The sequence below is a fragment of the Hippoglossus stenolepis genome, chromosome 7, assembly GCF_022539355.2.
Source record: "Hippoglossus stenolepis isolate QCI-W04-F060 chromosome 7, HSTE1.2, whole genome shotgun sequence".
NCBI lineage: Eukaryota > Metazoa > Chordata > Actinopteri > Pleuronectiformes > Pleuronectidae > Hippoglossus > Hippoglossus stenolepis.
In genome coordinates, this window is record NC_061489.1 from 10807406 (window position 1) to 10827401 (window position 19996).

General features: G+C 43.9%; 1 protein-coding gene and 1 long non-coding RNA gene across 3 annotated transcripts; one reads left to right on the plus strand and one right to left on the minus strand.

The window, feature by feature from the left end:
• Positions 1 to 1402: 1402 nt before the first annotated feature.
• On the minus strand, positions 1403 to 17865 carry LOC118111989 (synaptopodin). Of its 2 annotated transcripts, XM_035160900.2 has the most exons (4): positions 17715 to 17865; positions 12526 to 13829; positions 6327 to 8383; positions 1403 to 4430 (listed from the first exon to the last, which is right to left on the minus strand). In XM_035160900.2, the coding sequence occupies exons 2-4, from the start codon at positions 12692 to 12694 to the stop codon at positions 3261 to 3263; spliced, it is 3396 nt and encodes a 1131-aa protein (XP_035016791.2). In that variant the 5' UTR covers positions 12695 to 13829; positions 17715 to 17865; the 3' UTR covers positions 1403 to 3260. The 2 variants fall into 2 exon arrangements, 1 of the variants encoding a protein (XP_035016791.2); XR_004697172.2 differs by lacking the exons at positions 1403 to 4430; positions 12526 to 13829; positions 17715 to 17865 and adding an exon at positions 10653 to 12494 and having other exon boundaries at positions 8247 to 8383.
• LOC118111991 lies at positions 16363 to 19591 on the plus strand. The gene is made up of 3 exons (XR_004697173.1): positions 16363 to 16397; positions 18893 to 18966; positions 19316 to 19591. It is a non-coding gene; the product is annotated as an uncharacterized LOC118111991 (long non-coding RNA).
• Positions 19592 to 19996: the final 405 nt, after the last annotated feature.

Here is a 19996-nt window from a genome sequence, read left to right on the forward strand (position 1 = left end):
CACGAATCTGATGACTTGTGATCCTATGTGTTAGTGAGCATCCAGGTTAGTTTCACTCTGTTCAGTTGTCAACATAGTGTGACTGAAAATGAAGATGACTGCATGCATAATTAACATAAGCACTGATCCTGCAAAAGTGTAGGCCTTTTTATTCCAACACATATTTTCACGTGACAATAGGGCAAAATCATAGGTGTATATAATATCATGAATGACACTGGAAGAACTAAATTGAATACTTGTATGATTCATGACCTTATTATTGTTATTAAATGCACATGTGATTTTCCTGCTATATTACATGTTAAAATGTCTGCAGTAAAAACCATATATCAGAAATGATGTACATTTTTCCTTTTGAAAAACAGTGGACACTAAATTGAAACTGTATTCCTAATTTCCCTGTTTTCACACCGCAGTATTTTCTTGACGAAACAGAAAATGGAGACCATGACGCAAACTCTTGCATGTACAGAATCAGCTGAGTGTCTCTTCATTTGAACTTCTGTCTGGAGTCCAACAGATGGCAGTCTATGAACCTTTGATAAATGAGGCTTTGGTCTCTGTTTTCACCCTGAGGAGTTGCTGCTGAGGACATTTCAGTCTAATAATTATCACCACAGATGTGTAGTATGTTGCACAGTCAATAGAGGTCAACACTTGACAGTAAAACCAAATGAAACAAGTCTGTAAACAGCCTGCTGCGGTTCAGCCTGTGCATGTGACATTCATTTGGGTAATAAGCAACTTATGAGCAGATGTTAGTTATTTGTTTGTATGCCTTCAAATTGTGCTTTCATAACATCTCATTCAAACTATCAACCTACATCAAAATACATAAACTAGATTGTCATAAAGTTTTAATTTAATACAGGGGCGAGCGACTGAAGAGGCTTACATAATGAATCCTTGTTTATGGGGCACTACAGGATTACTGTTGTCCTATATGTGATAGTTTAACCTTAAATACTCCAAGTTTATAATAACTGGTTACTTACTTAAATAACAAAACAGTATAAATCTGTGGATCTTCTGAATCAGGGGTGGATCTAGGGGCGGGGCCAGCTGACATCTGATTTGCTCAAAGCTGTAGAGTTAACAGTAAACAAGGAATGACTTCAATGTGCACTGAATCAGGAATTATGCATGGATGTTGAACATATAATTGGCCCCTCTGTGTAAATTGAAGCCCCTTTCAAGGCCCTGGTTTATAAAAATCCTTGATCTGCCAACGTTCTGTATGAATTCCAGTGGATCTGATGACTTACGTTCCACTATTTAATTTTTTATATAAACAAATGGGAAATTACTACTCTAGCTTACATTACTTCAGTTACGTTATCATTGTCAGTTCAGGGTGTTATGCAGTAAAATAACAAAGCAATGGACAAACCACAAATGATTTAAATTGGTGTGTCATCACTTTTTATTTTGTATTCTTATTTCAGAAACGATACAGTAAATGAAATTCAACATGAGCTGTGTTGATACAATTCAGGAATGCAATCACAGAGCCAAAGAAAAAGCTTGCAAAACTGCAGAGGTGAACCAGATTGTAATCAATCCATGACAGTGTCTCCATCGTGCTGAAGGAGCCAGGTCAACATGGAGCAGGTGTCCCTGCCACTCAAAACACACACTGAAGTAAATATTTAGAAATGTGCTGACGCTCTTGGCCCCCGCATGTCAGGGAACGAAAGAATGATCTGTTGTGTGTGCTGGTACCGGACTGGCTAAGATGGGTTTCATTTATCCCACATTTGAAGGAAGGAACTAGCTGTGATCTGAACCATGTTTACAGCTGTAGCTCTCACACCATGTTGCATAGTGCACGAATGTTCTTATTTTTTTGCGGAAGGATATTTATTTGCTGGTCTTATTGTGAATGACACTCCTTTGAGCAAATCAAGTTTGAAACAATGCAAACATGGCTGCTGAAATGGAATGAATAGAAGTGCAAATCAAGTATAAAAAGAAACTATGTATTTAAATGTGTTTAAAATACAAGTCATTCCTCCGATCCTTTTCTCACAAACACTCAGATTAATATTCCATATACGACATACAACATTCTTACAACTAACATGTTCTTTTCCCTCATGAATAACATCACTGATATGAAAAGTTATGATCAGTAAAATCCACAAAATAGGCATACATACATCAATCTCCAAAATGATTTTTACAATCAATATGCCATTCGTTTTGCACAAGTCTTCGGCTAACATTTGTTTAATCAATTGCTCATCATCAATTCTTTAAACATTTGCAAATAACCCTTTGAAATCTTTTTTTCCCTCAAACATGGCCACAGTGACGTGTCTTTGTCCCATCTAACCACATAACTCTTCATACTCAACACTACCTTCATTCTACCATTCTCTGTCAACCTGCCTGTAAACCGTACATTCATTTGAGCAAATGCAGCACATAAAGCAACATAATATACACTGTGTTAAACTGATTATTGCACGGTGATAGTTATGCATATTCTTTATTTTCCATTGATTAAAAATGAATAATAAACCGCAGTGAATACTTTAACCATGTATGTTAATGTGAATGCCATGTGTCCTACCCACCGACCCCTGTGATTTTGTCATGGAAAAATTAAGGAATCTCATTTGACTTAGTATCATCTACATCGATATTCATCAGGATTTGACTGGATTGTTAAATAGGATCCTTTATTAATACAGAACAAGGAGAGTGCCTCAACCAAAGTACTGTATAGTCGATTAAGATATGTATCAACACGACTTTGACTTAGTGTGTCCCTTCTTTGCCTTAAAAGTTAAAACCTCCCCCCACTTCTCCTTGTGCAAGACCAGTAAATATAATGATAATGATAATTCATTAATAATATTCAAAACAATAGCCCTTTACTTTGACATTATTCAACTATAATAGTCAGACACTGTCAAAGTGTGGTGAAGATGTAAAAAAGTGTAACAGTCATTTAGAGTGAATTCAAATCTCTGGTTATTTTGAGTCACTTTTTGGTATGTATAGATGCATACAAGCCACAGCAACTGTGATATGTAAAAAGCTTGTTCTTGTCACTCCGGAATATGAATGTGAGTCACATAAAATACTAAAACTACCTCAATACATTAATCATAGTCCAGGACCGCCAATAAAAGCTGCAGAAGAGTAACTTGGATGAAACTTCATCAGAAAATCTTTTTAATGGTTGATCCAATGGCAAGAAAGTCTGCGGAAAGTGTGGTTATGCTTTAATGGACATCCTGTAAACACCCTCACAGGTCACTGGAGACGTTGCTCCTCTTCACCCTCAGGCTGCCGCCCCAGCCGCGGGGACAGGTGTTGTAGGAGTGTCCGGGCGACCGGAGGCCCGAGTCCTCAGACTCAACAGAGGCATCAGAGTCGGTGAGGGAGCGAGTGTTGTAAAGCCTCACAGGGGAGCAGATCGTCTGTGTTGGAGTGGGTGGGGGGCTGGTGAAGGGAGGGGACCGGGCCCCCAGTGCCCGCGACTGGAAGGGGCTTGTGGGCGGTTTGTGACAGTCGTAGCCATGGTGCGAATTTCCCAGCGGTGAGATGGGGAGGCTGTGACCGCTCAGTGCACCAGGGGACGGGCTGTTTTTACGTTTGGCTGCGTTGATGATGTTCTTTGCCAGGAGGCGATGGTTGGCCTTTGAGCCTGAGTTATTAACAATGGGGGACATGCATCGACTCTCTTTGGTTGGGAGAACAGGAGAGGTGGCAGAGGATGTGTACAGAGGTTTGGTGGCAGCGAAGGATAAACTGTTGTGCGAGGGAGCTGGAGACTGGGAACGTGAACCCCAGGGAGGAGAGATGGGAGATGTGATTGTTTGGGAGGGTCTGGGTGAGACAACAGCAGAAGTATTCTGGCTTACCATGGGCGACTGACATCTCGAACCCCAGGGAGGAGAGATGGGAGATGTGGCTGTGATTGTTTGGGAGGGTCTTTGTGAGACGACAGTGGAAGTATTCTGGTTTACCATTGGCGACTGGCATCTCGAACCCCAAGGAGCTGAGATGGGAGATGTGACTGTAGGTGTTTGGGAGGGTCTGGATGAGACGACAGTGGAAGTATTCTGGCTTACCATCGGGGACTGACATCTCGACCCCCAAGGAGGTGAGCGTGGGGAGGTGGCTGCAGATATCTGCGAGGGTCTGACTGTTGTGGTTGAGTTAACAGTGGAAAACTGGATATTCTGACTGGTCATAGGAGACTGGCATCTAGAACCCCTGGGAGTGGATACAGGGGACGTGAATGAGCGGTTGGAGCTGGAGGTGGTGGTGGAGGGGCGATTCCCTTGGAGGCCTGACGTCCAGGGTCCTGAGGCGGGACCCTCTGGGCTGTTGAAACGTCTGGTGAGACTGGGTGTCCTGGTTGGTGTGGGAGTATCACTTGAGGTTTCAACTGGGGTTGAGTCCTTTGGCGTCTGTAGGCAAAAATATAATAGATAAATACATTTGAAGGAGTAGGGTGGGCTCTCAAATACAGGGTTAATATAACACACCCAAATATAACACACAAACATACAAAATAAGAGAGTGTAATTCTTTTACAACATAGGAATAATTCAATTTTAAGGTTTTGATTTGACCATGACTTTACTTTACAAAGCTATTTCATTATCTATTTTGATGAATAAGTGTTTATGTGTTCAGTCTGAGTCCCCAGTGAAAGTCAGGTCATCTGAGTATGTTCCCTTCTGCTGTTTGTGTTTCCTTAAAGCCAGTGTACACAGCCAGGGCCGGTCTTCAGTGTCTCTCTCAGGTTACTGTAATCTGGCCTGGCTGAGGTTGTTAACCTGAACTTGGCAGTCCATGTTAATACACCTACTAATCAAGAACTAACAGTCTTTGCTCAGGATAATAATATGAAGACATGTCAGTGGAGTTATAGTCTGAACTGCTCAGATCAGTATCCTGGTTAGGATATTTTAAGACGTGGTCATGTTTCAAAAGGTCAGGGCGTCTGTACGGGAAACAGGACCCAGGTCAAGGTTCACATCATTTGTCTGAAAGTCTGAGCCCCTGCGGACAAAACAAGACCAAACACACATAACCCAGATGCTGAAGTGTAAAATATCTTCCGATGCTGAGCTGAGCTTATTTTTCAGCATTAAATGTCACATACTGTTTTAAAAATAGACTTGGCTGCTTGTGTAAATAATCTGTTTACTTAACCATCGCATTACATTTATTATTGTGTGCCAGTAGTTGCAGTGATTGCAAGAAAGAAAAGGGAAATAACGAAGAGTTAATATTAAAAAGTCAAAGTCTGAAAGAAGTGCATGAAGTCAGGAAATGAGAAAAAGGAGAAAGAGGTCACAGCAAAGTGTTAGCACAAAGCTTTAATCACAGAAGGAAAGAACTTTAACACAAAGCAAATCAATCATAACAGACAGGATAACAGCAGAAGAGAAGAGAAGAGTAAATCAAGCTTTAAAAACTAAAACATGCATAAACCCTGACTGATGACATCCTGGGAAAAATACATATGGAATTACTACGAAAACAATAAATATATAGATCTTTGATGCAAATTAGTATGCAGCCTACCTGAGACATCAAAGAAGTACACACCATGTACCATATATTTAGGTAGGGAAAAAAAGGCGGAAAGCACAGTGTATTACCCTGAAGACATAAAGACATAAAAGGAGCTCTCTTGCTGTAACTCTCATGTCAGTGAGCAGCATTAAATTGCAAATCATAGATCATAAAGCAGATGCCAGACCATCTGTTAAAGTGCTTTGTGAAGCAGCATCACCCTAGTGACCACAGGACTGGGAGACAAAGTGGAAAGAGTGTGAGGTTGTTTCTCATCATTTTTTGAAAGGCACTGAGAATGGAAGTGCTGACGTGCTCAGCAGCTTTTGGGTTCAGCAACTTATCTGATTCCATCAAGGCGCTTTTGAAAATTTTTAACCAAGGATAAGGATCTTCATGTGGAAAAAAACAAGTGGAAATTAAGATAATTATATGGTCACTTCCATATTCTATTTAACAATATCTGAATATGACATTCATTGTGGTATTCGAACCTTATAGTATCTATAGAGCATGTATTTTACACTATATTTCAAGATTCAATCATTTCAAATCTAAAAAGATTCAACTCTATGATGTCTCTACAATGCAGGAGATAGTACAAAGAAAGAAGAGGCACAAGAAGGATGCGTAAGATTAAGAAAAAAGTGCATTCAATTTTAAACTTAAAGCCTTCCACGTCAAATTGAGTTTTACAATCATATGCATAATCTCTACAAAAGACCCAATCCCTCTAATGACATTTCATTCTAAAAGTGATACAGAGAGGGTCTCCACACCTGTGGTGCAATCCCTGCCCTCTTGGCAGAAAACGTTGGCCTCGGTGCCTGGACTCCTGACCGGGGAGTGGACACTCGCTCTGGAGAAAAGGCAGGCATAGGAGAACTGATCCTTGGCTGCCCAGGAGCTGGATTAGACGGATATTCGACTCCACCTGGGGGACTGAGAGGCAGCTGAGGAGACATGCAATGGGTATGGATGTGAGAGGGAGGGTTGTGGGGCAAGGAAGTCTGTCTTGAGAACGTCTGGGTGGAGATCATGTTCTTGGCCTGTGGTGCTCCTCTGGGTAGCGTACTAATGGGGTCTTTAACGGGGTTAAAGGTAAAGAGGGACGAGTTAATCTGGTAGGGCCGGTGCCTCGATAGTTCCATCTCTATCTTGGAGCATCCATTCTCTAACGGCTCTGGAACCGGCTGTGGTGCTGGAGCTTTTTGCCTCGGTTTCTGCTTGATTTCCTGTTGGGCCTTTAGGTTTTGTGAAAGCTGAGTGCTCATGTCAGAGTTTTTAGCAATGGCCTTGACTCTCCCTGGCATGTTTGATGGGTAAACCCAAGATGGTGGCAGAGACATCGTGGGAGACGGAGACCTCATTTGACCTGCTTTCTGATTATCAACAACATATTTCTCCATCCTGGACTGACGCTTGGCAAACAGCTCTGCCCCCTTTCCTGAGACATTGGTGAGGGTCTGTTCTGGCCTGTGCTCTTCTCTCGGTCGGGTCCTGGAGCTCTTTAGGCAGGAGGTCCACTCTGGCGCTTTAGCCTCATCTTTCCTGTCCTCTTCCTTGGCGAGGAAGTTGGAGGCCTCTGCACCCAGAGCCAGTAACTCTTCCTCAGATGTTGGCTCTGGAACAGATCTATGTCCGTGTTTCTTCCTGTCATCCGCCCCTTGCACCAGAGACAGCAGCTCGGGGTTCGGAGCTACCACCTGCTTCTCTTTGAATGTGAACATTGATTTCCTACTTGCCCTCTTAACCGCACCCTCCTCAAGTATCCCTGTTTTGATCGTTGTTATTGGCCTCCTCTCTTCAGAGGGCTGAGGAACAAAGTTGGAGGGCTTTGGGGCCTTGGGTGGGCCGTAATGAGGCATTGGTGGGTAGTTAGATACAGAAGAAACAGGGAATTGAGATGGTGGAAGGGAAGAAGGCGACATCACCGGAGACATCAGAGGTGGACTGGAGTAGTAGGCCTGCGGCGGTTGGTTTGTGAAGGCCGGTAGAGGTGGCATGGGATAAGATGGAGGTGGAGGTGGAGGTGAGAAGGTCACGGGTTGTGGAGCAGCATAAGCAGGCAGACGAGGAGTGGTGTAGGAAGGAGGAGGGGGGATGTTCATGACAGGGCTGGCTGCTTCTGGAGACTGCACCGTCGGTGGGGAGAAAAAGGGCCTGGCAGTTCTGTTGATGATGGCGCTTGTCTGCTTGGATGTGGACACAAACGCCCTGTCTGATCCAGAGGCACCGTGACAGCCGTTAAGAAACGTTCCGCGGGGAGCCGGCCCTGTAAGCCTATTAATCTCTGCCTCCTCTTCAACATGCCCCACCATGACTGGATCAGTATTATTACTTCCTGGGGGAATCTCCTCCTTGACTTTGTCCTCATGGATTTTATCTCTCGCCTCTTCGTCTTCCTCCTGTTCCTCTTTGACAGGCAGGAAGTATCTCTCATGGATAACACTATCCTCCAACTCCTCTTTGTGGAAATCTTTACATGGCTCCTCCATGATGTGACCTACTCCAGGTACACTGACAGGTGACGAGAATAGAGGCTTGGTGGCGCTATTCTTCAAGTTGAGATCTCTATCGTGTTCCTCACTGCTCCTCTCTGCCCATGTTAATTTGTTGGAGGGGGCAGTTTTCAAATTCTCTGCTCTGTCCTCCTCTGAGCCCTCTCCGCAGCTTTCGAGTGTGAAGGCGTTGACCCTCTGCTTGCGGCGGTTGAAGAGCTGCACGCCCCTGGAGCTGGAGTTGGAAGGCACGGTGAGCTGGGCGGCGATGATTTGGCTCCTGACTCGAGCCTCTTTGAGCTCCTTCTCTGATAAACTGGCGCTGCGGGTCAAATCTGAGGTGAAAGGGAAAGAGAGTGGACAACTTGATCAATAAAAGACAAACAATGGCTTTAGTTGGTTTTTTTCTTTATAGAGATGTTCGATTAATGATCAAACAGACCCAAACCATACTATTTAAACATACAGCATTCCCTCAACGTCCAATTAAAGCTCACCACAGGGCTTTTATGTACAAATAGAGAGAACCACCAAGGACACATTTTTTAACAAGTCTGGGATTGAATTTCTTTTTTAAACCCACATAATTGTCTCTGCACCATATGTTTTTTATTATTCTTCGCTGTACTTTTGATTTCTTCCAATCCAGCGAGAAAAAAAGGTGTAGACAAAGAGCTAAGAGACATAGGCGGAGAAACATTTCAAATAAACAATTTAATAGGAAAGTTGTAAAAGCTTGTTGTTGTTGCAAGTTGGTAAGAAAAAGAATCTGGGTCATTGTCTGCTATGGGACCGAAAAAATGGACCTGATTCTGCAGTTTGCTGACCGCTTTGGATTTAAGAGCTAAAATATGTCCGTGTTAAAACTGAAAGTTTGTTTTCTGAGCTTAAGAGCTCCATTCCAGGCAGCGGAGCTATTTCCTCTGCCATCTGCAGCAGTCCCTCCCTGAGCATTCCTCCGCCGCTGAGGAAAAACTCCCTGCCTGAGCTTCCAAAATGCCTTTGGTTTCTCTGTGTAGTTCATTTGTGCGACGCTACAGCTCGAACCCTTAATAGACCATTTTTTACAATCTACAGCTTCCAAAAATGACATCTTTCGCCTGCTGTATATAAACATACTATACAATCAAGTGTTCCCGATCTTAAATATAGTGACTGCATCGCGCTTCAAAGTTCATGAGAGGAAAATCAAAGCTGCATCTTTTTTTTCAGGCTGGTGGAAGATATTTAACTTCCCCCCAGGCACGTCTCTTTTTTCATTTAATGAGGTGATGGATCCAGACAGCAACATTTTATGCTGTAATCATGTGTCAGTCACAGTAACAACACAGTGTACATTCTAAATGCATTTTTTCCCCCGGCACAGACTATAAAGCTAATAATCATTCCCTCCAGTAAAAAGAGTAATATGCTTCAGTCATTGATTTTTACAGAGACTTTAAGTCTGCCCTCAGAGTAATTTGTTTAACTCTTTGTAGTTTTCTCTTACATAATCTCCTGTCAAGTTCACAAGCACAAATTCTTTATGTCACTTTTACCTTACTCTTTTAATGAATAAAGAGGGACAATGGGGCCCAGTTGGATTATACATACGTTATCGTTGCATATACAAACACGGACTGACACCTTTGATGATGACTGTTCTCACCTCTGAAGGGAAATCCATCAATGTCACTTTCAACTGTGTCAAATCAATCAACCTGACACTACAGCGGAAAAGATGGAGCGTGACACTAAAAGGGATATCATAGATCAACCCCATTAGATATATGTGATAACAATATAACAAGGATAAAAACATCATCACACAGCCTTTTAAACAAGCACTCCCCTCAGCGCTATTGGCATGAGCATAAATCACTGTCATTTATAAGCTGCAGCAGAGACGTGAAGCGGCCCTGTCGCACAGGTACTTATTGTATATTCAGATGCTTTTATCAGGGTTGTCAATAACTAGCTCACAGGTCCCAATAACGACTGTTATTTGCCATTTACTGTTTGTAATCCATGCTGCCATGAATATATACCTGAGCAGTGAGACATGAAATGAGATGTCCTCACCGTAAACATCAACCTCTGCTGTGAGCCAGACCTTCTTATCAAGTAACAGCAGGTGCAAATGCCATCAGTGACCAAACTACAAGTGATACCCTTTATGAATTTTAGATTTGTATCCTTTTTTCCCCAATTTCTTAAAGCTAATTCAATTTAATTTGTACAAAACTTAGTATTAATTAAACGACAGATGCCAATTTTCCAGATAGGATGATCAATCAACAACCAATAATTGGAAATAAATCTGATTGAAATAAAGTAATTCTTGCTATTTTTAAGTTCCTGTGCAAATTACATCATAGATCACAGCAGGGCAATAAATAAATAAATAAATAAGTTAGTTTCAACTTCAAGTTCAGTTGTGAGGGGGAAAAAGAGAAACCAAAAGTTTATGGACAGTTTAGTTGATGTCATCTGACACAAAAACAACATACTCCTAAGTCATACTTTTTACCACAAACAGGCAAGTCAAAAATCTCCTCAGTTTTTGAGTCATCACCAGAAAATAATCCTCTCCCTGTGTCCTCACTTCAGTGCCTATTCTCTTACCTTCTTTTCCACGTCAAAACTCAAGAGCTCCGCCGTTTTCTAGTACTTCCAGAAGAGTTTTCAATCTAACTGCGTCTGATTCAGCTTCACACCCCCTTTCTGTACCGAGTCCGAGCCACGGGATCGGGTTTCTTCCCCTCCGCAGCCCAGCACACAGGCAGGCAGGCAGGCAGGGAGAGAGGGAGGGAGGGAGGGGGCTGTAGCTGGAGGCTGTGCTGTCCGTCATTCAGCCTCCAGCACTTTTTCACTTTTTTTAAAACTCTATGTTACCACCATCTCCACTGGGCGAGCACTTATTATAAAGAATGAGACATGCCTCTGAGAAACAGTGCTCAAGTGGAGAAAGTATCGAAGCTGCACGCAGAAGCCACTTTTGTTTTGACAGCTCTGGAGAGGTGTCCAATCAATGGTGGTCTTATCTCTGTCTAATATCCTGTGATGGCAGGCAAGTGTCTGACCCTGGTTCAAGTCTTTGAAGTGGAGAGGCAAGCCAGAGATACAGGCTGCTCCAGCTTATTAGACCACTGGGACACCAGAGCTCCAGCACCTCAGCTGCCCTGCACGTCTGTCTGGACAGCGCCATGTGTGTTCACCGTGCGTCCTCTGCCCTTCTGTGAGTCCTCTGGGCCATGAGCTCCAACCTGCAAGTGCAGGATAGGAATTTCCCGTCCTCCAATCGAGACAAAACTCAGCCTTCAACGGATGATGCAAGAGCCTCTACATTACATTGTCCACCTCCCCCTACATCTAACTTTCTCTAGATCCCTCTGCCCTTGGTCCTATCCCTGAGATGGGAACACTCCCCCACAGCGGGAGGATTTATGTCAGGGGGCCAACCATGCATTTGTGTACCAAAGGTCAGATTACCCTGTCGGATGTTATCTTTCTCCGGGCGATGGCTGTGCGGGGTGACAGCAGCGGCTCCCGTGGGTGATGTGTGAAGCCGTATGGAAAGACAAGGATTAACTGGAGGTCCTGGGATCTCACCAGGCTGAATTTGACCTCAACTCCAGGGTGGATCCCGTGGGGGAAATACAAGACCAGCCCAGAGGTTGAAACTGAGCCCTGCTGCTCATATTGTTACTTTTGTGCATTAGGGCAACGGTCCCTGCAGAGGTGCTGTTGATTCTTACGCCTTTGTTTTGCTTTCCGGATTTCTTTTAAACTTGAGGTAACTACTTAGTGGGTAATGAGTGATGAGAACAGTGCTGAGGCTGGAGATTTTGATCAGGGCCTTGTCTACGTAACAGTTATTTAATGGCCTCAACCTTTCTGTTTTGCTTCCTCACAGCACAATGTTCACAATGTTGCTTTATGCTCTTTGAATGCAGCGTCTGACAAACCTGTCACCGCCCAGAGGTAATAATATCTCCATATTGTTTTCTAATATTGCTATTTAACTACATAATGATTCTGTGTTATTATAGAGCTGAGTTAACTCCTCTCCTTCTTTTGGAGTTGGCAGTTGTGAAAGAAAAATAGAAAGGTCTGGAAAAAGTTTCCAAACAGCTTCTCCCAGAAGTTAGGCCATTATTGTCAGTGGCTGTCTTGTATTTGAAGTCTGCCCTTTAGCGGTGATGCTTGATTGCATTTCCATTGGTGGTAGGACAGCCTTTTTTTTTTTTTAACAGCATGGAAACAGATGTTTCATCGAGCATTTCACTGCGTCAAGTAGCACAGATGACGCAGGGCTGCCTGTTTTCTCTATTCGCTGTCTCAGCCGCACGGTTTCTGAGAATACGGTAAACAACAGTTCAAGCTATACTGTAGCATCACGGCGTGAGTCACAGAGTCACAGAGTAACAGAGCACTTTCATGCCACTGCTTGGGCTCCACAAATAAAGACATAAATGCCAAATAAACAAACACTTACTTGTTTTCCGGCTCACATGTTCTTTGTTGAAACCTGTCTTCTCCCATAATGCATTGCACTCTGTCCCGGGAGTGTGCATGTCTTGCGTTGCCTGGATAGGTTTTCTCTGTCCTCCTGGACTCCAGCTCACCCCTCTCTTGATCGATGCATGTCCCTTCTTCATCTCCATCGCTACCCACAGTTAAAATGCTGCTGCTGCAGCAGAAACAAAAACACCCGCAGCAGTGGGAAATGGGGCGGTTTAGTTCCAGTCAGGTCAATCTTCTCTCCTGATAAGATGAAGCCACTGATCCAGCTGGAAGATGGGAAGTTTTACTCCTCACTGGCAGGCAGTGAAAAAAGTTTACAAACACAAGAACCCAAACCAAAGGGCAGACAAGGAAAGAAGTGGCTCAGCTTTCCAGTTCGCTGCTTCCGGCCATGGCTCCCCTTTCAGCGACAAAGCCTCCAAATGTTGTTCTGTAGTCAGCAGAAATTTGATGGAAGAAGTGTGCTCTCACTTTGGTCTTCATGAAGTATTATTCTCTGTCTAACAGGACCTCCCAGCAGGGTCAGCTCCAATGTGTCTTGGATGAGGTCCCGTGGATAACTGCCACGAAAATTGCACAAGTTTGTTGTGCTCTGTTCAAAATCTGGCAAAGACGGGTGAGAATCAGTCCAGGCTTCTCTATTTGCATCTCTCTAGTACTCCTTTTTTTTCCCCCCTTTCCCAGACTTTGCTCTTCCTCCTCTGCTATTTTGGTCACCAAAACATGCTTCTCGTCTGCATCCGTATCTCCAGCGCGGAGATTATTTTTCTCTCGGAGAAAAGGATCTGCCCTTTATCTTGAAGATCATAACTCTGCAGTGACGTGTAGGGGGACTGTGTATGTGGGCGCTTCCTGCTGTTAGGTGCATGCGAGGAATAACATTTTGCTCTGGAAAGGTTATTCCACAGACTGATTTGTATTCAGAGCTTCAAAGCAGCCAGTTAGTGTTGCTTTACTGAAGTTTCCTGTGCTATTTGTTATACAGTAAAGCCAGATACAGCCTCCACAGGCTCAATGTCTTTCTTGTGTTTGTTCACAAAACCACAATCGAGAAGGAAATTTCTTTTGCTGATTGTGGAATCAGGGAGTTGTCATGAATTCAGTAATTCAGCCGTCAGGTGCTGCTACCCACAGATTTGGTTTGTTTGTTTTGCTTCTAGTAAAAAAAGAGTTGATATCTGTCTTCTGATTGTTCAGACAACTGAACCTGTTGTAGCTAGTGGTTGATAAATGGTCTTTAATAAATCTCCACGTCCATTTTCTTTGCAGAATCACCTGTGAACAGAGGAATAAGAAGGTTTAATTCAAGTTATGCAAATGTCAACAGTCATGTTATTTAAAATGTGACATTTAGACAGATAAAAGCTAGATATTACATCTATTCAGAGGTTTGGGAAACCGCTGGTACAAGAACCCTGCTTCATTCTCCATCATCACCGTTTGTATAATGACACAAGCTTCAACCCACTTCTTTGTACAGGACTTAAAGTATTATCATGATGCTTTCAAGGAAGCAGTCCAAAAACCTGACCTTTGTGCCGTCTGAGAAGCAGCAGTTTCTACAGATGGCAACCCTGGCAGATGGGGAAACTCAGTTTGGCTCATCTAACACTTCTAATGAGCACAGCTTGAACTCCAAAACGCACAAATCTAAACTTATTTTCGAAACAATGCAAGTCTTTAAAGATGAATACTAGCGCCCTCATTTTGAACTTCAGATGGGCTGAAAGGGTGAAGCAGGAAATGAAGACATGCAGCTATAAAAGTCTGGACATGATAAAACTCCAAATAAGGAAGAAAGGTCACAATTCATTAAGACTTGAATGTCAGAAATCTGTACTAAATCTGCCAAATAATGAGCGTCATCTGAGTCCACGCCTGTTGATACGCTGGAGGAGACAAACAAAGATGTGAATGTCCCACAGTGACATCCATTGCATTCCTTCTTCTTATCGGATGAAGCATTTCATTAGATCCACAGTGTCACGTTTCCCTCCTTAAAGCTAAAAAGAACCACTGGCAAAGTTTGCATTGATAAACCACTGTTTGCACGTCCTTGTCCTTGATCAGACTTGCCTCTCCTTGAAGCTGATCAGGGCTGCATTTGTTTTCATTCATGAGTCACCACTGTAATACTCAGGAGTGGGTGGCCTGTGCCGAGGACATAATCATTATCTTTTAACTGTCTAGTCTCTCAGGGGCCTAGCAACCACCCTCACTTCCGTCTTTTCTCAAGGTTTGTGAGCTCCGTGAATTTGTTTGCATGCCTTGAAGACTGTGTTTTGTTGAGACGCTCTCCAACGCGACTGCTGAGTCACAGGGGCGGATCCAGGGGTGCAACCGGGGGGGGCATTGATGGCATGGATCTGATTGGCCCCTTAAGTGCCCCTGTTCTGTCTTCATTCATTTTTATTTTCTAAGCTTTTTTGTACACAATGTGCTTGAACAAGAAACGATGTTTTCAAAATATATTCAATGTTTGCTCAGAGCTATCGAGCTAACAGTAACATGGCCTGACCTAAATGTGTTTGACATATAATTGGGACCTCTGTGTGATCAAGAAAAGTCCCAGATCCGCCACTGCTGGGTCATGACAGCCTCATTCCTCCGAAGACAATCGGCCCAAACACAACAGAGCACCACCTCCCTGCAGAGAAGAGACAAATATCCTCCACAGTTCAGCTTACTGGTGTGAATGTGTCAAGTGAGACAAGATGAAAGCTGGTATTGTTTAGACCCCTTTTGACAACAGGGCTTTGATTCCCCCAGATGTGTTATCTATGCTGGGATCAAACTGGATCTCAACTGGAATCAGAAACAGTCTCTTTGGATTTGTTTTCCCCAGGCGCCCCCAATGGCTTTTCTGGTATTTACTTTAAACACAGTTGTTGTTCCAAGACTTCACATGTCAATGTAATCAACAGGAACAGAGGTGAACATGTATCAAGGGCTCCCGCTGGTCCACTGCTGCAGCAGATTGATTACAATATACATGTAGTTTAATTATTGTTTTTTGATGCAATCTGACAATATTTATTAGGTGCTGGACAGAGAACAGATGTAGGAAACTTAAAACCGACAGCAGAGAAGCATAATCGCTCTGGCTCGGAAAACAAAACACCAACATAAGGACACTCGAAATCCACAACTGCAACAATCTGTTATTTATTTTCTCCTTTCTGTTATCCGGCCCAGTTTGTTAATTTCCATCTTGCCTGTTGCGTTTCATCCAGACGAACTCGTGATATCTCCCCCGCTGATCCTATCTACCCGCCATACCTAAGACCTGATGTCAGCTCTCCTCTTCCCCTCCTCTACCCCTCAATTACCTTGAAGTTCAAAAGGTACTTTTACAGTGCCCACCTGTGCTGCTCCGCTCCCACACACTTTTCCTGTGCCACCCATTGACCTCCATGTGAGGAGCCAAGGATATCAGTTACAGTTTGGCCCGTAGGCCACTTTAGAGTGCAATCACAGAATTCCTGTACATCGTCAGTACGTGACGGATTCATATGCAGACAGCAAAATGTACACCACAGCTCCCTGCAGCATGTCTCACATAGTGATAACACACAAAGGAAATGTTCTGGCAGCAGCACAAACCGTAATCACTCATATGTCCCTTGTGGCCGTGGTGTTTTACATTTATCACACATCTGCAATCAACAGCCAACGTGTTGAAAGCACGTCAGTCACCTAATAAATCCTGTATTCATGTGTGTATTTTCACCTCAGGTATAACATCTGCACATCATCTGTGGCTCTGGAATATATGTCCAGGTTGATTGGGAAAGCCATCCCAGACTTTTGGACCCCACTAAATGTGAGATGTGTGGATGTCAGGTGAGCATTCCAGCCACTGAGACTTTGAAGTGTATCAGACCACAAAGCTTACAATGAGACATCTGGTCCGGAGAGCAACGAGCAGACCTTTATGACTGAGTCCCTCAGGGGCAGAGCTGCTGTGTGTCTGCGGTGCGTGGCTCCTTTACAGTTTGGCATGCCCCAAAAAAATTATCATTCCGCCGTAAATGGCAAAAAGGCTTTAGCAGGGCCTTTTGCTCCTTCTCTCTCTCTCTTTCATTGTTCCTCTTACTCAGACAAAAGAGTCATTCAGCAGTGCAAAATAATTTTGGATAGTGCTCCAAAATTGGCATTCCTGGATCATAATTCCTCAGGAGTCTGTGATAGTCGACATGCCTCGACTTGTGCACGGCTGATGGCTGACATGTAAAGCTCTGCGTGGCACAGACGCCAATGAAAGTCACAAATTTCTCTTTTTTCTCTCCACTCTACTTTCTCTTTTCTCTTTTCAAAAATCCTGCGAGTGCACTCATAAATCATGCAGAGGGAAAAAACCTTGTGATGAAGTGTCAGCTTCATGTGCGGCTCATCCTACTCTGTCTGAGTCGCAGGTGGAGAACTTCAAGAGGCAGAGATAAATACTTGAAGTTGGTGTCTGTGATCCGGTGCCAAGAGGGAGGAACCCTCCAAAACAATCAGATTCATAATCTGAAAACTGTTAGACATGAAAGGAAGGAAGTACAAGGACGTTTTAAGAATGTAAAACGTGCACAAGTAATATCAATACAGCAGCATCTATTTGCAGAGTATTACTGACTTTTTAGCAGTTTTTCTCTTCACATGGGGGCCAAAAAAACTTTTCTGCAGTTTTAAAGCATCTTCAGGGTAACATTTGCTAATATATGCAAGGTAACATATGGCTGAATAGAACCTGCCATCGCCCCCCTGTAAAGTAGTTAATGGCTCTCACCTGTTGTGTTAACAGGAAGCAATTACTTATATGCGTAAGTCAATACAGTCTCCAGCCAGGTCTTTAATTAGATACACATTCTAATGTTACACAGTGCAGTTCAACTCTATAACCTGGCTAAACCCCAGGCTCCACACAGTCAGGACAATAGGCTCAGATATCAGTGACCACGGTGCTAATGTGGCCAGCCAACCCCCCTTCCTCTGCAAGTCTGCAAGCCTGCACCGAGGGAAAAAAATACCACAGCAGCCAGCCACAGATGTTTGTCATCTGCACAGACAAAGACTTTCAAAGTTTCCCTCCTCTTCTGCTGTAGTTCCCTGCTTCCCTGCTTCCCTGCTTCCCTCTCTGCGTCTCTCTTTCTGCAAACAAAGACAACGTCTTACCCCAAATGGACAAATGTAACGGGCTGCAGGTGACAACGTCACAGTCTCACAGCAGCAGATACAATTCCAGGGGTTTTGTGCTCCTTCCTGTTTGCTGGTGTTGTCACGCTGCTCACCTGTACTGTAGAGGGTCTGGCTGTGTGAGGCAGCCAGAGTGTGCAGCACTGCCCCTTTTCAGACCCTGCACACACGCCTCCCCCTTTTTACCTCTCCCCCTTGCTCCCTCACTCCCTCAGTTGAAACAGACGAAGGATGGGGTTGGGAGGGGGGTCAGTTGGAGCACAGAAGGCTCTTTGTCTGGGATCTTTTCATATGGTTTCCTTCAAGCTTGCATACTGAACACATTATGCCATAATATATTTTCATATTCAACACAGGGATGTCGAGGAGCGAGCGGGCCCCACTCTGCTCCCTCGCCCCCTTTTTCTTGCAATTTTTCCCGCCATGCACCTCTGGAAAGACAAATCCAAATAAAAACTGAAGGCTATGCAGGAAAAAGTTCCTGTTAAAACCCACAGAATCTGTTGATGCAGTGCCTGGCTGTTTTTGAGTAATAAAACACAGAAAAGATTCTCTTTCTTTCAGAGAAACACCAGGTATGGAAACCCCATAGAGCTTTTTTACCGTGTGTTTATTGCTCAGGACAGTAACTCATGGACACTCTGGCACATAGTACAGAATCTCTCGCCTCTCTGCAGGGATGTTGATCCTTAGATTGGCTAATAAAAGGCAATATCTCCAAACGTTGATCGACTCAAAAGATCCCACAAGAGCCACATAGAGTCCAAAAGTAACATCTGGTTCGCTCCATGGAGTCGGAGGCTCAGAAATTATGATGTCTTTTAGATTTACACATCTACAGTCTTGTGCAGAGACATATAGAGACACATTGTGCCAATCTTTTAAATGTTACGTCCTAACCTCTGGCCGTGAGCACTGGTTTGCAACTGCATGGCTGTGAAAATATGTGACTGCTCAGAGTAATATCCTGGTGACGTTTCAGCCATAGTATATGTTTACTGGTGCAATTACTTGTGGTTCACAGCAGGTTGCACAAAGTTTACCAAAGGGGGAAAAAAAATCATGAGCATCATTTCTGTATCTTTAGTCATTCAGAAGGTGTCGTCTGGTGTTGGGATTTTACTCTGACAAATGTTTGTCTGAACTTTTCTTCTCAGCACCTTCCCTCACCTGATGGATGGATGGTGCTGCCAGGCGGCTCAGACAATCCATCACGCGGAGTCTACTTAAAGTAAAGTCTCAGCGCTGCCTCCGACATCACTTTCCTCCCAGTCCCACTCTCCCTCTCTCTGTATTCTTCTATCATTTTCCTCTCTTTCCTCACACGTCTGTCACCAGATTGATTTTCTTTCTCCTTATCTCTGTGGGTCCTCTCTTCACAGTCTCACTATAGGCTACTTATTCCAGATTTTCCCCTTCAGTCTCCCTTCTCTTCATCGCCATTCCTGTGCGCTTTCTCCTTTGACCCAACCTCTCCTGACATGTTTGTATGTGTAAGACCACATGCAGCTGGGAGAGCAGCCATTAGCCGCTGTGTCTAAGTTTTTTTTTTTCTTCCGTCTCCCTCTCTGCATCTCCAGCGGCCGGCTTGGCTCTGCTCCTCTGGCGTGACTCTGAAGGGCAGCTGTGCGTGTGTGGGAGACCAAGGAATTGAGGGGAAATGTTCGCGCACATTCCTTCAGAAGAGGGGCTTTTGCTGCAAAGAGAGGGCCGCGGAATTTCCTAAGTGATCTGGTTTGCATTCCCTCTCAAGTCGGATCCATCTACAGAAGTTATTAAAGAGCCCTTGCTACAGCCAAGGCCTGAATTGATTAGAATCATACACAGGCCCCTCTCCACTTTCTCGCTCACCATACCATCCCTCGGCACATCCCTCTGGATGTAATGGGATACAGCCGTGGGGCTGTTCAAAGGCCCAGCCTCAGTATAAACACAGTGAAAGGCAAAGAGAGAACGGGAGATTATTCAGCATGCTTGTGGATGTTTTGATGGGTAGATGTTCCTCTGTGATTACCAGGCATATGAGGCATGGTGTGTTTGAGAATACAACTCCAAACCAATTGTGTTCATTACTGATCTTCTGGACATGTATGTAGAACTAATTTGGTGAAGGCGCAGCTCATGTTTCAGCTCTGCCTCTGTTTATTTTCAGTCAAGCAGACATCTGTATTTCTCATACGCACAACCTCAGAGGGTGTTGTGGTCTGAAGCAGCGATGAATAAAGCCTGGTAGATTCAGGGCGTGTCCACTTGTGTTTTGA

What these genes read in the sequence shown, in the direction of transcription:
- LOC118111989 (XM_035160900.2), bottom strand. Translation starts at nt 12,694, where the DNA reads ATGGAGATGAAGAAGGGACATGCATCGATCAAGAGAGGGGTGAGCTGG. An exon ending in ACATGTGAGCCGGAAAACAA is followed by an intron (nt 8,384 to 12,525) that starts GTAAGTGTTTGT and finishes CTTTCACCTCAG; the next exon opens with ATTTGACCCGCAGCGCCAGT. An exon ending in GGGCAGGGATTGCACCACAG is followed by an intron (nt 4,431 to 6,326) that starts GTGTGGAGACCC and finishes TTTTGCCTACAG; the next exon opens with ACGCCAAAGGACTCAACCCC.